The sequence below is a fragment of the Mus pahari genome, chromosome 1 (assembly GCF_900095145.1).
Source record: "Mus pahari chromosome 1, PAHARI_EIJ_v1.1, whole genome shotgun sequence".
Taxonomy (NCBI): domain Eukaryota; kingdom Metazoa; phylum Chordata; class Mammalia; order Rodentia; family Muridae; genus Mus; species Mus pahari.
The window spans coordinates 18841839-18855430 of record NC_034590.1 but is presented as its reverse complement, the minus strand read 5'-3'; the positions used below and the strand labels follow the sequence as shown (position 1 = coordinate 18855430).

The 13592-nt window shown below is 52.4% G+C and overlaps 1 protein-coding gene across 2 annotated transcripts in view; it reads left to right on the top strand.

The window, feature by feature from the left end:
• Nucleotides 1–1013: 1013 nt before the first annotated feature.
• The window catches only part of Abcc8 (ATP binding cassette subfamily C member 8), a 72772-nt gene continuing 60193 nt past the window's right edge, over nt 1014–13592 (top strand). The window contains exons 1-4 of one of the 2 annotated variants that reach the window (XM_021197796.1): nt 1014–1239; nt 2454–2595; nt 5521–5642; nt 11107–11273. In XM_021197796.1, the coding sequence (XP_021053455.1) occupies nt 1092–1239; nt 2454–2595; nt 5521–5642; nt 11107–11273 (579 nt within the window). In that variant the 5' untranslated portion in view covers nt 1014–1091. The remainder of the gene's footprint in view (nt 1240–2453; nt 2596–5520; nt 5643–11106; nt 11274–13592) is intronic. The other variant, XM_021197813.2, reaches the window with a different exon arrangement.

The following is a 13592-nucleotide window of genomic DNA, read 5'->3' as shown; positions in this document are numbered from 1 at the left end:
CACAGCTGGATCTCATGGGGGCATTTCCCCAACTGAAGCTCCTTTCTCTGTGATAACTCCAGCTGTGTCAAGTTGACACAAAGCTAGCCAGTACACTTACACAGTTTAGGGCCCAGTTCATGAAATAGTGTTGCCCACAGTAGACTGGGTCTTCCCACAGTAATTAATAATCAAGACAGTTAGCCACAGACATGCCCACGGGTCAGCCTGATTTAGGCAATTCCTCAGCTGAGGCTCTTAATTGATTCTAGGCTGTGGCAAGTGGACAATTAAAAACTATCAGGCACTGGGGAGAAGGCTCCGTGGTTAAGGGTATTCCCATGCCTTCTCTTGAGGAGACTGAGTTCTGTTCCCAGTAACACCCATGCCAGGCAGCTCCCAACCACCAATAATTCCAGCTGCAGGAGATCCAAGTTCCTCTTCTGGCCTCTATTGGTACCTGGAGAGAGGGAGAGAGAGAAAGAGAGAGAGAGAGAGAGAGAGAGAGAGAGAGAGAGAGAGAGAGAGAGAGATTGAACCAATCTTTAAACAAACAAAACAAAAAACCCTAATCACCACAAGGGAAGAGAGTAGATTCAGGCCACATTCCCACTGGCTAGCAAGGACACCTTGAATCTTTTGGGGGAAAGATCGGGACAGGCTGTGAGGTCATTCTGTGACCCCGCGCCAGAGATACTTAGAAAATTCCCAATCACCCTCCTGAGTTCAAGTTCTTTAGTTTCTTTGGACCGAATCGGGTGCGAGCTTGTGCCACTCTGTTCCCATGGGGACCCCTCTGATCTACATCCAGCTGAACCGAGCTCCAGCGAATCTACATTCGGGGATCCCAAATCCACGCACTCCCGGCTCACCCGGATCATCTTGGTTACTACTCCCACTCAGACACCGCCTCGCCTGCGCACCCAGTGCACGTGCGCATTGGGTGAGACCCCACCCTCGCCCCACAAGAGCAGCTGGAAGGGCGGGGACCAGCGGCAGGTGGGGGCGGGGCAGGCCGGGGCGGGGCGGGCCGTGCGGGAGCCCAGGGTGCTGCGAGGAACAGAGGCGCGGGAGGCGCGCGGAGCCCGAGCCGAGCCCGTGCGCGCGCCACCATGCCCTTGGCCTTCTGCGGCACTGAGAACCACTCGGCCGCCTACCGGGTGGACCAAGGTGTCCTTAACAACGGCTGCTTCGTGGACGCGCTCAACGTGGTGCCACATGTCTTCCTGCTCTTCATCACCTTCCCCATCCTCTTCATCGGTGAGCGCGCGCGCCGCGACGGAGGGCGGGAGGACGCGTGGGGGAAGGACGAGTGGCCGGGGTGGGGGTGGCGCGCGGCCCCGGCGGTCCCGCACCACCGGCTCGCCGGTCTTCCTGGGTCCCCTGCTGTGCGTCTCCTCCCTCGCACCCTCCCCCAGCCTTGAACTCGCGCCAGACAGGATGGGCGCTAGCGATCTTAGGGATCCCCAAGTTTTGCTACCGCAGAACCTGACTCGGGATGGGGCTCGGCACGCGAGTGAATCGGCCTCACCCTGAGTGGCGCTGCGGCCGGAGCCAGGCCATCCTTTCCCGGGCCCGTGCTGTCACCGCCGCAACTGGACTCGGGAGGGAGCGCAGGCTCCAGCCAGGGAGGTTGGTGGTGGAGGTCAGCGAGCCTCGCGCTGTTCCAGCGGCCCAACTTCCCGACTTCGGGCAGAGCCTTTCCCGGGCCCGGGGTCCGTTCCACGTTGCAAAGAAATAGAGTTTGAGTGCCGGTACCCCCGCCACCCCACAAGGCACGAGTTCTTCTCTTGTAACTTCTTCAGGACAGTGTGAGTCAACTCAGATCAGATTTAGGAAACCCTTTGACTCCTGGCGTGCTTGCCTGAAAGTGGTCTACAAAGTTGGGCGCCCAGTCTGGTCCCCTCCTCTCCAAACCCTTGCATCTCTCAGGCCAATCATCTCTGTTCAAAGAGTGTTGACTGCTCATTTACATTAATTAAGAGAAATAGCAAATCTTTAAAACTCTTTAGGGAAGAAGGCCGAGGTGGCCATTGAACTAAATTAGTAAAAAGTTGCTGAGCCAGGCTATACTGGAAATCCCGGTTCTTGGGGGGTGGGGGCAGGAGGATCAGGGAGTTTAAGGTCATCTTCAGTTGCATAGGAAGTTCAAGGCTCTTGTGGGCAACATAAGACCCTGTCTCAAAAAATAAAGAGCTGCTGCAGAAGGAAGCTGCTAGTTACTGACAAAGATAAATGATTACCGGGAACTAGCAAGGAAACATGCAATACATGCCCATATGTCTATCAGAAACGAAACAGAATGGGTAGCCAGTCACACAAGAGGTCAGTGTGGTGGTACCTGCAGGTCCAGGCTTTGTGCCTGGATATCCAGTTCATACGCTCAGCCCTGGGGAAGTAGGATTTTTGTGGTCTCCTTGTCGCCACACTGGGTCTCCAGGTGGGCTTCCTGCCTTCTGTGTCTCTCCCCTCAGGATGGGGCAGCCAGAGCTCCAAGGTGCACATTCACCACAGCACCTGGCTCCATTTTCCGGGCCACAACCTGCGCTGGATCCTCACCTTCATGCTGCTCTTTGTCCTGGTGTGTGAGATTGCTGAGGGTATCCTGTCTGACGGGTAAGTGAGCTCCAGGGGACTTGGGGGGAAGCTGGAGGAGACCCTCCCGGTGCCTGTTCACCTGCCTTCCGTAAACCAGTGCCTGGGCTATTACATCTTGTAACCTGGTGTGAACTGGGCCAGGCCTTAGGCACCTATGAGATGCAGGGCCTACCATCGGTCTGGAGGATAAAGGGGATGCAGATTTCTGTACCAGTTCCCCATGAGACCATTGGAGAGCCCGTTAGAGTGCCCCAGCTGCTGTGGGTCTCTCTGAAAGTGACTGAAGTGTGAGAGGGGATAGTAAAGTCACTTGTTCTTACTGAAAGCCTCCCCTTGGTTCCCATTCATTTACAAGATACAAGGATCTCTGAGCCCTCATTTTTGTCCTGATACGACCCCACCTGCCTCTAGCCCCACTCTTGTCCCCACATTCACCCCTTCCCTCGCCTCTGCTACAGACCGGAATGTGTGTCCCAAGTTTCCATTTGCGAAGCTGTCAGAATGTGAGATCCCGGGTGCCTGACCTCTTTGTATTTACAGTGCACAGCCCACAAAAGCTCTGCAAACATTGACTCCTAGGATGATAAATCGAATCCTAGCACACAGACATGATCTGGGAGGAGCAGAGGAAGGCAGTGTCAGATAGTTTCCATGGTGGAGGGGGCTTTGGAGCTGAGCCTGGATGGATGACAAGTGTTCTGCTGCGGGGTGGGACAGGGGGAAGAGACTACGGCACTGGACGGAGGGGGACGAGGAACAGGCGCGCCTGGGCTGTGGCAGAGGTGACAAGCGTGATTTAGGCTATCATGATTTGAGGCCTAGGGGAAATCTAGGTCTGCAGAGATGAACCTGGGAACGAGGCTAGCCCATGGGGGATAGAGGAGCGGTGAAGGCTGAAGCAGTAGTCACATGGAAGGAAGCCATGACTCTGTGGCTGGGCATCAAATCTGGGGCTAAGAGGGGGACTTCGGCCTGCCTGAGTTGAATTTAACTTGCAGCTTTAAGACCAAGAGAGACAGATGCCTTCGGCACAGCACTCCTGGACGGAAGGCTAAGTGTGTGCTGGACAGAGGGTGGCAGGCAGAGTCAGGGGCTGGGTGAGGGATGACTGCAGTGGGAGATAAAGTGTGTCCTCAGAGACAGACAGAAGGGGATATGGAACGGAATGGAGGAGCCAGTGAGCCTCAGGGACTGTGTCAGTTGATGTCACAGTGTGGGTGGACACTGACTGGAGCATCTGAGGTCCAGCTCCTCTGAGCTTCTATTAGACTGTGCTCAACCCTGCAGCTGCCCCAGGATCCAGGCGTCAGCACTAATTGCATGCCTGGCCTCGACAAGGCACCAGGCTCTACTGCTGATCAAAGCCTCCCAGATCAACAAGAATACCAGAAGGGATATAGTACTTAAGTAGTGGGTGACTAGTCTGTATTCCCCCACCCTGACCCAGGACCCTGCACTATGTACTGAGGAAAGGGGACTCGTGAGCCCTTGGGCCACCAGTAATACCTCTAGGTTATAATTGGCTGGGTGACAGGAAAATGCCCCCATTGGAGAGGAGGGAGCCCCGGGCTCTCTGCTGATCCTTCTGCTCAGTGCCAACTGTGGGACCTGTGTGTTACTCAGCCTTTCTGTGCTGTGTCTTTTCTACCTATGAGCCCTGGAGCTTTCACTTGTCTATTTGAGGGAGGCAAAATGAGAAAGCAGACAAGGTCCAGTGCCCAGCCACAGACCCTGGGGCAGAGGATCTATGCCCACAACATGGGGACTGGCAGGAAACAGCCCAGACGGCCACTTTTGCTACTGTCCACACCCCCGACATTGGTGGCTGTGCCTGCACCCCAGGCCTGCTCGGTGTGTCTCCTCCAAGGCAGGATGCTCGTCTGCAGCTGCATGCTGGGCTCCTGGTCTTCGGGCCAACACCCTGAGTCAGCAGGTGTGAGGAAGGGACATGAAAGGGGGGCGATTGGCAATGTCATAGACCTGATCTGTGGCTCCCCATTTTCACACTGACCTATGGCATGATGCGCTTCTCCATGTGGCGTGACAACTCTGCTAAATAAATAACTTATTCTTCAAAGCCCAGCCTGTTTCCACCTCTCCCCTGGTTGGTACCCACTTCCTTTGTTTTCTCTCAGCCTTTAGTCCATCTGGAGTAGCCCTGCCATGGACTCTTGAGTCAGATAGAAGCTCTGGTCTTTACCTATGCTTAGCTTCTCCAGGGCAAGGGTTCTTGGCCTGCTGGGTCCAGCAGCAGAACAGAACAGAGCAGAACAGAGCAGAGCAGAGCAGAGCAGTATAGCTTTATGATGTAGCAAGGACATTACTGAGGCAAGAGGCTGAAACGGACCCTCTGGGGATGGAGAAGGTTTCCAACATTGCTGGTACAGAAAGAACAGGCTGGGCAGTGCTAGAGAGGTTAGTGGCTTCCCTGCTGCCTAGCCCTTTAGTGCTGGACTGGGCTGGTCTGTGTTTTGCTGTCTGTAGGATGGGTGTGATCAAGAAAGCTAAGGCAATCTCTTGCACTTCTTGGTGAATGCTGAGGTCTAAGAGTAAAGTTGTCCCCACGTGTGGACTGTCACTGTGCCTACATCCAGCTAGCACAGAGGCCTCTGTGAGTCAAAGCAGGGTTGGCACTGTCTAGTAGTCTATGTCCCTCAGCCCTGAGAAGAACAAAGGCCTGGTCTTGGACATGTTGCTTAGCCAATTTGTACCTTAATTGCCTTGATTATAAAACAGCATGACAGGGTGCCCACTTTATGGAGCTTAATTAAACAATTTGCCATTCACCAGGTACTTAGAATCATGCTTGGCACATGGCTGATACTTAGCAAACCTGGACTGCTGTCAGCATCATTAGTACAGTGCCCACAGACACTGCCCGTGCTGACCTGTGCCACATCCACATCCCCTCTCTAATTTCCTCTCTTTCTTCTCCCACCACAGGGTGACAGAATCCCGCCACCTCCATTTGTACATGCCAGCTGGGATGGCTTTCCTGGCTGCCATCACCTCTGTGGTCTACTATCACAACATTGAGACCTCTAACTTCCCCAAGCTGCTGATCGGTAAGGACGGAGGGAGCCTTTCCTTCCCCAGCCGACATTTACCCAGAACTTCCTCCAGGAAACCAGTCCAGGCTAGGGACCAGGGATGAAGAGGGGGTCTCTGCCTCTGTGGAGCCTGTGGTCTGGAGGAGGAGAGAGATGGGCAAAGATGAACCAAGGAGCAGGTGCTGAGGATGCTGCGGAGCAAAGCAAGCTGGGCTCAGGGAGGAGGGTGGTGGGCGTGGTTGTCTGTGCAGGGCCAGCGCGCAGAGGCCTTCTGACCCTGAGACCAACACAGCCAAGCCCAGTGAGCGGGGCTACCTGTGGAAATGTGGAGTCTGACCACTCAGTGAAAGGTGTCCCTGGTCACTAAGATGGCCTCAGGGTGGGAGTTAAGGACAAGATGGGGATCGGGGCTTCAGGCATATTGCATTTGAAACATCACCAAAATGGTCAACTCCGGGGTCAAGGAGACAGTAAGGTAAATGAATTGGGTGTTTGGGGGAGGGTGGGGCGGGAGATGCGTTCAGCTGATGTGGGTGGTGTCTGATGCCTGGATGAAGTCTCATGGGGAGAAGAGAAAGGCCCAGGACCAAAACCTTAGGCTGACTGACTTAGACACTCAGCTTGCAGCTTCTGACATGGGTGCCAGGCAGAAACAGCAGCCATGCTACCTGCCCTTTATGGAGTGTGTACCGTGGGCTGGGCTCTGGGCTCCACACCCTTCCTGCATGGCTCCTCTCACTAATACCCACAGTAGCTCTGTTGGAGCCGTGGCTCCCCTGTGTGGCATACAGTTATGACATAGAAAGGCTTAAGACAACACCAGCAAACACTCATCGAGCCTTTCCTACACGCCAGGCTCATATTAACTCAATCCTTGCCACAGCCCTGTGAGTTGGGTCCCATTATTGTCCTTCTATAGAGCAGGAAGTCTACCTTCATGGGTAGGAGACGTGGTCTAGTCTATTCTTGCACCCAGGTGCATCACCAAACTGAGGCCATGTGAGCAGGCTTCTAGCTGCTTCTAGGGGTCCTCAAGCTGTGTTCCTGCCACCAAAGCAGTAAGTCTGTAGATCTCCCACAGCGCAGCCTACAGTCGTTTGCAATCGCCGCTGATCCTGTGTCAGCAAGCCACTGGCGTTCATGGGTCATAGCATGTAATAAAAGACACTAGAATCAGAAGCTCTCTGTGCTGAAGTGGCATGGCTGCCTCGCCTTGGGGCACAGACGGCATTTTCCTACTGTCTAGTCATAGGTCTACCTTCCTATGGTAGGTGCAGTGTTCCATCGGGACTCTCCAGCCATGCCCCTGCCCCAGGACGCCATGTGAATGAATGGGTATGTCTGGAGTAGCAACCAGAAGGGCAGATGAAGCTCCCAGCTTCAGACAGCAGTCCCCAAGAGGACCCTCTCCCACCTGACCTAGCAGGGCCTGGCTAAGCTGAGTCTTACAAACACCGCCGGCACCTGAAATTTTCCAGTTTTCCCACAAGCACTCAGGATTCCATCTTCCAGTACAAATCAGCACCATGGATGGTTCGGTGCCTTCCAAGAAATCAGTGATGTCTTCCCTTTCCTCAGCCCCCCTGGTTGGAGTTTTGCCCCAGAAAAAGCTCCATAGGTCTAGAAATTCTAGATCAGGCATAAGAGGGAGGGGGCACTAAGCTACAGAGATAGAGGGAAGTCCATGGAAAAGCTGCCTGATTTGGAGGCCTGCCTCTGGCCCCAGGCCTGAGTCCCACAGCTTAAACTAGCCCATGAAATGTGATCCTGGGGCCCCAGAGGACCCCTAAGAAAGGCATGTGCCAAGAAGCAGTGGGAGAGAAAGGAGAAGCGGGTGGGCTTCAGGGAGAGCCGAGTGTGTGTGCAAAGGGCCCCCGAGGACAAAGGGATCTGACAGAGAAAGAACAGCTGGAGGCAGGGCAGCAGGCAGGAACTGGGATTGGCAGACAGAGGGCCGCACAGCACAGGGTACCCCAGCAGCGAGGGGCAGCTGATTGCCTTTTGTTTTGGTTGTTGTTGTTATGGTTGTTGCTTGTTCATTTCTTCCTATTTTGGTAATAAGGTCTCCCTGGATGGCCCTGGCTGGTCTCAGATTTGAGCTTCTCTTGCCTCTATTTAGGTTTCATGTGTGTGTTCATCTGTCTATAACACGGTATCGACCGTGTCAGCCATCATGTGTGCGGTCCTGTGATATTGAGGACAATTACACGCTATGCAGCCATCACCACTGTCTGTCCCCAGGACCTTCTGCCTTCCCAAACCAATGCTCTAAACTCATTAAATAAACACTAATGCCCCCTTCTCCCTTCCCTAGCCTGCAGGCCTAGCATTCCACTCTCTGTCTTTATAGAACTTCATTAAGGACTCTTTAATCCTTTTGTAATTTATTTACTTTACTTAGAATAATTATTCTAAGTTGGCCATGTTGTAGCATGTATCAAAGTTTCCTTCCATTATCTGGCTAGGCCATATTTTGCTATCTGTTCATCTATTGGTGTACATTTGGATTTCCCTCACTATTATTGTTGATGATGATGATGATGATGATGATGATGATGATGATGATGATGATGGAGGTTTCTTTGCTTTGATTTCTTTGTTGTTATTGTTGATTGGTTGCTTGGGTTTTTTTGTTTTGTTTTGTTTTGTTTTGAGGCAGGATCTCATGTTGACCAGGTTAGCTTCAAACTCAATAGGAAGCCAAGGACGACTTTGAACTCCTGATCCTCCTCTTTCCCACTGCCAAATGCTAGGATGACAGAGATGTGCTACAGGCACAGTCCTTGAGTACTGTGAACAACGGTTGTGACCGTGGGTACAACTAGAGCTTTTGAACATGATTCTGTGACAGTCATATTGGAGTAGAGGGAGGGCAAGGGGAAGTGACAACCAGTGACAAAGTTCCTGAGGTAGTCAGGGGAGGGCATGAGAGTGGCTTAGGTGTGGTAGGCCATGGAAGGTGGGGAGCAATGGGCAGGATCCAGATGTGTAGGTGTAATGTGCAGAACCTGGGAGTGGGAGACAAATGGAGAGAAAAATCAAAGGGTGTAGAGCCCAGAACTCCACATATCCCCACTCACACCTACTGCCTGACTCCGGTTTCTCTCAGCCCGATGGGAGCTGCTGTATCCAGAGACATGTTGGAGCCTGGCACTGTGGACCTCACCCTGGCTCCCCCACCAACTTCCTCTGTGCTCCCACAGAAGACAGTTGGGCTCTTTGAGTCTTAGTTTTCCATCTGGGTAGGAACACTAAGTTCTCCTTGCTTAAGTCATAGACTTGGTATAGAATCCGGACACAGAGACAAGACCAAGTCTCTGCCCCAGTAGGTGACCCTCTCATTCTGGGCAAAAGATACTGGTCCTGTGGACCCCTGTGGCCTGGAGACCACACAAGTGAGGGGCCATCGCCACAGTCCTGAGCGAGGCCCTTGCCCTCTCTCCTCTTGCCCGCCCTCAGTCCTGACCCCACGCCGACACCTGGTGTCTTGACCTGCTTCTCAGCCCACAGCCAGGTCAAACAGATCTCATCTTTTTCTGGAACGATGCCCTGATGACTCGGGTGGAGGTCAGAATACAAATCTCATTTCCTCCCTGTGGCCCAGCTTGGGGGGGGGGGCGGNGTGTGTGTGTGTGTGTGTGTGTGTGTGTGTGTGTGTGTGTGTGTGTGTGTGTGTGTGTGTGTGTGTGGCTGAAGCTGGCCTCACTGAATGTGTACAGGACCTCCCTGGCCCGCATCAACACCCCTGCCAGGGCCGCTCAGCTAGCTGTGTTGGGGTTTGCTCTCAGAAACTGATAGTGACAAGTTAGCAGCTGAGGGGGAGGGGTGAGAATTTGGGACAGGATCCACCCAGGACTTCTGAAGCCTCCTGCCCCAAATCTGAAATCTAGCCTTCATAAAAGCATAAACAGCAAATACCCAAAGAGCAGCCAGGCTCCATGCCAGGCTCCCTGTGCTAAATACTTTCTACACATTGCTTTGAATGGCGCTGTCACTGTCTCCAGTGATGGATGAGGACCTTCAAGTCTAAGTGGGTTACAGTGCCACGTGTGTTTGACCTTTTGGCATTACAACATGATCTCCTCAGGTACAAAATCTACACGTGAGGACTCTGCACTACCTACAAAGTAAAATCCATAGTGTTTTAAGTTTATGTTTTTGTGTTGGGCCGCTCTCATAGCTTTCCTGGGCCACGGATTGGATGCACTTGGTGGGACATGGTTTACCCAAGGCCATCCAACCATTGTGTGTAAATCCAGTGAGCCTGGCTCCAGGGAACTATCTCCAATCACTGTACTGCACTGTCCCATGGAGCAGGAAGTCACTGTGTCCTCCGTAACCCCAGGCTTCCAAGTTGGTGTGCTGTGGCCACTGGGCTGTGAGGAGAGGGACTTGGGGTCACTTTCTGGCCATCACGAGTTGTCAGTGAATATGCCTAATTCATCTCTTGGGGCCTTAGTGTTCTTATCCAAAACAAACAGGACAGATTGAATGATCATTAAAATGTCCCCATCTTACTGAGAATTTTGGGTTGGGAATTCCACCTGAAGTCACCACAGACTGGCTAGCCCAGCTCTGCAGCTTAATGTCACTGTCTTAGTTAGGGTTTTACTTCTGTGAACAGACACCATGACCAAGGCAAGTCTTATAAATGACATCATTTAATTGGGGCTGGATTACAGGTTCAGAGGTTCAGTGCAGTAACATCAAGACAGGAGTATGGCAGCATCCAAGCAGGCATGGTACAGGAGGAGCTGAGAGTTCTACATCTTCATCTGAAGGCAGCTAGCAGAATACTGGCTTCCAGGCAGCTAGGGTGAAGGTCTTAAGTCCACACCCTCAGTGACGCACCTACTCCAACAAGGCCATACCTCCTAATAGTGCCACTCTCTGGGCCAAGCACATATAAAACTACCACAGCCACCATAGCCTTGCAAGGGTTACCCAACCTTCAGCAAGGGTCCTTAGTCCCCTTGAGTTGTTGAAAGGGAGGTGACAAGCCTTTTCCCTCTCAAGGTTGTGGTAAGGAAGGAATGAGAAAACTCCTGGCACAGGGCCCGTAGCTTAGCAGAATTCAAGGGGGACATTGCACCACCACCATTGATAACTTCCTGACCTGTTGGACTTGCAATGTCATCAAACATTCTTGGCACGTCTGCCGTGAGTGTTATGACACCCGGTCCGCATCTCAAAGGGACACTGGAGCCAAGTGTGGTGGCTCACACTTGTCATCCCAGCACTTGGAAGGTGGAGGCCAGACCACTGGAATTTCAAGGTCATTCTCAGACATGTGTGAGGCTGTCTGACGTAGTAGTGATCAGCCCATCAGTGGTTGATCAAGGGAATGATGTGATCGTCACACATGCACACTCCCTCCCCCGTGCCTCCTGAACACTCACACGGCTCTCTTCTCCCACATGCTTGCATGCCCTGTAGAGGTACACACAAGTTTGATCAGCATCCTCTCTCTCCTCCACAGCTCTGCTCATCTATTGGACCTTGGCCTTCATCACTAAGACCATCAAGTTCGTCAAGTTCTACGACCACGCCATCGGCTTCTCTCAGCTGCGCTTCTGCCTCACGGGGCTTCTGGTGATCCTCTACGGGATGCTGTTGCTTGTGGAGATCAATGTCATCCGGGTCCGGGTAAGCAGGGCAGTGGGAAGAGTGGCGCTGACCCAGGGACCACTCTGGCTCCTGCCTCTGGGCACTGCCGCCATTCAGCAGAGCTTAATGAGACCTTGCTGTATTGCCTGCCCAAGGCAAGTCACTGAGGTCATAGGTAGGGTTTAGGGGAGCCCTTCTCCCCAGGTACCCAGAGGAGAGGGAAGCTTGAGGAAGGGTTGACTCTCACAGAGAAGAGGAAGTGACTGCTCCTCTCTGCTGATTTTGCTGGGGACAGGGCGGGGGCTGGGGGTGGGGCTCAGTGGTGCACTCCTGAGCGAGCAGAGGCCACAGTTCATGTGCCTCTCGTGTTCTGCTTTGGTCGGTTGGTTTTTGTTTGTTTGTTTGTTTGTTTGTTTGTTTTTGTTTTTGCGACAAGGTATGTAGCCCAAGTTGCTATCAAATTTTCTTCCCTCCTGCCTTAGCCTCCTGTCTTAGTTATAATTTTTACTGCTGTGAACAGATACACGACCAAGGCAAGTCATATAAAGGACAACATCTAATTGGGGCTCGCTTACAGGTTCTGAGGCTCAGTCCATTATCATCATGGAGGGAGGCATGGCAGCATCCAGGCAGGCATGGTGCAGGAGGAGCCAAAAGTTTTATATCTTGTTCCGAAGGCAAACAGGAAAAGACTGGGAATCTTCAGGCAGCTAGGAAGAAGTTCTCAAAGCCCACCCCCCAGTGACCCACTTCCTCCAACAAGGCCACCCGTACTTCAACAAGGCTACACCTACTTCAACAAGGCCACACCTCCTAATAGTGCCACTCCCTGGGCCAAGCGTATTCGAATCACCACACCTCCTGAGTGCCTGGCTGTTTCTTTTGCTTTGCCATCCTTTAGTCTCCTTCCCTCTCTCTTCTCCATCTTAGACTAAGTACCTATCCCTAACCCTGCTGTCCCGGGTAACTCAAACTAACAGCCTGTGTACTTCCCATGTTATTTTTACTAATAGGACATCATCTTCCCTCAGCCCACATAAGTAAAAATGCTTTTCCCTTCAATATTTGTTTTATGATAATAGATCATATTATATACCATGTTCTGAGCCATGGTCTTCTCAGCCAGCATTTCTTAGGGCTCCCTCCAAGCTGCCCGAGGTGACAGTCTAGTCTCTTTGTGGCTGTATAGTATTCCACCGTGCAGGTGAGCTATGGTTGGTGCAGCCACCGTTCTGTGGGTAGACATTCACTTCACTGCTATGTTCTTGACTTCATGCAGCAGTATACGGAGCATGCTAACCTCTCTGTGTATTGCCACACTGTTCTGTGGGAGAGATGCCCAGGAAGGGAGTTGCTTAAGCAAAGGACATGTGCATGCGTTTTAAAGTGAAACCAGTGTCGCAGGCTGCCGGCAGAAGGTTGTGATTGACCCGCACTGAGAGAGACAGTGCTTTGCCTGCCCTCCAGCCCACACAGGGGTGGTGACTCTTGCTTGCTAGGGCCTTCGGCTGGCTGTAAACGGCTCTTGATTTTGCCTGTCAGTCTCTCCTGCTCTTAGTTAGTGGTCCCTGGGAGCAATAACTTCCTTACATTCCCTCCCACAACTGATCCTCACAGCAACCCTGGGTTGTGCGCATCCACTCCCATTAATAACATGTTATGTGAGGTTTGCTACCATGTGCCAGAGGCAGGATTTGAACCAGGGCCACACGACTTCAGGCTCTGCTAACTCAGCAGGTCTTTGTCACTTGCTCCTGCTCTGACAGTGTGGCTGGTAAAAACAACTTAGGGGGGAGAGGGTTTCCTTTGGCTCAGTGTTTAAGGGTAAGGTCACAGTGGCAGGAAAGGCTTGGCGGGCAGGACTGTGAAGCAACTGGTCACGAGAGACGTGTTGACGCAAGTGCTTATGATCTCTCTCTCTCTCTCTCTCTCTCTCTCTCTCTCTCTCTCTCTCCATTTTTTTTTTTTTGAGAAAGGATCTCTCTGTGTACCTTTGATTGTCCTAGACCCACTCTGTAGACCAGGCTGGCCTTGAACTCACAGAGTTCCACTTGCCACTGCCTTCTGAGTGCTGGGGTTAAAAGCATACGCCACCACACTCAGCTTCTTGCCCTTTCTTAAGAACATTTGAAAATTATATTTTAATTATTCAGGCATAGTTGCTCACACCTTTAATCCCAGCACCTAGGAGGCAGAAGCAGGTGGATCTCTGAATTCTAGGTCTACATAGTGAGTTAATATAGGCCAACCGGAGGTACTTTGAGCTACAGTGAGTTTCTCTGTCTCTCTCTCTCTCTTTCTCTCTGTCTCTCTGTGTCTCTGTGTCTCTCTGTCTCTGTCTCTGTCTCTCTGTCTCTG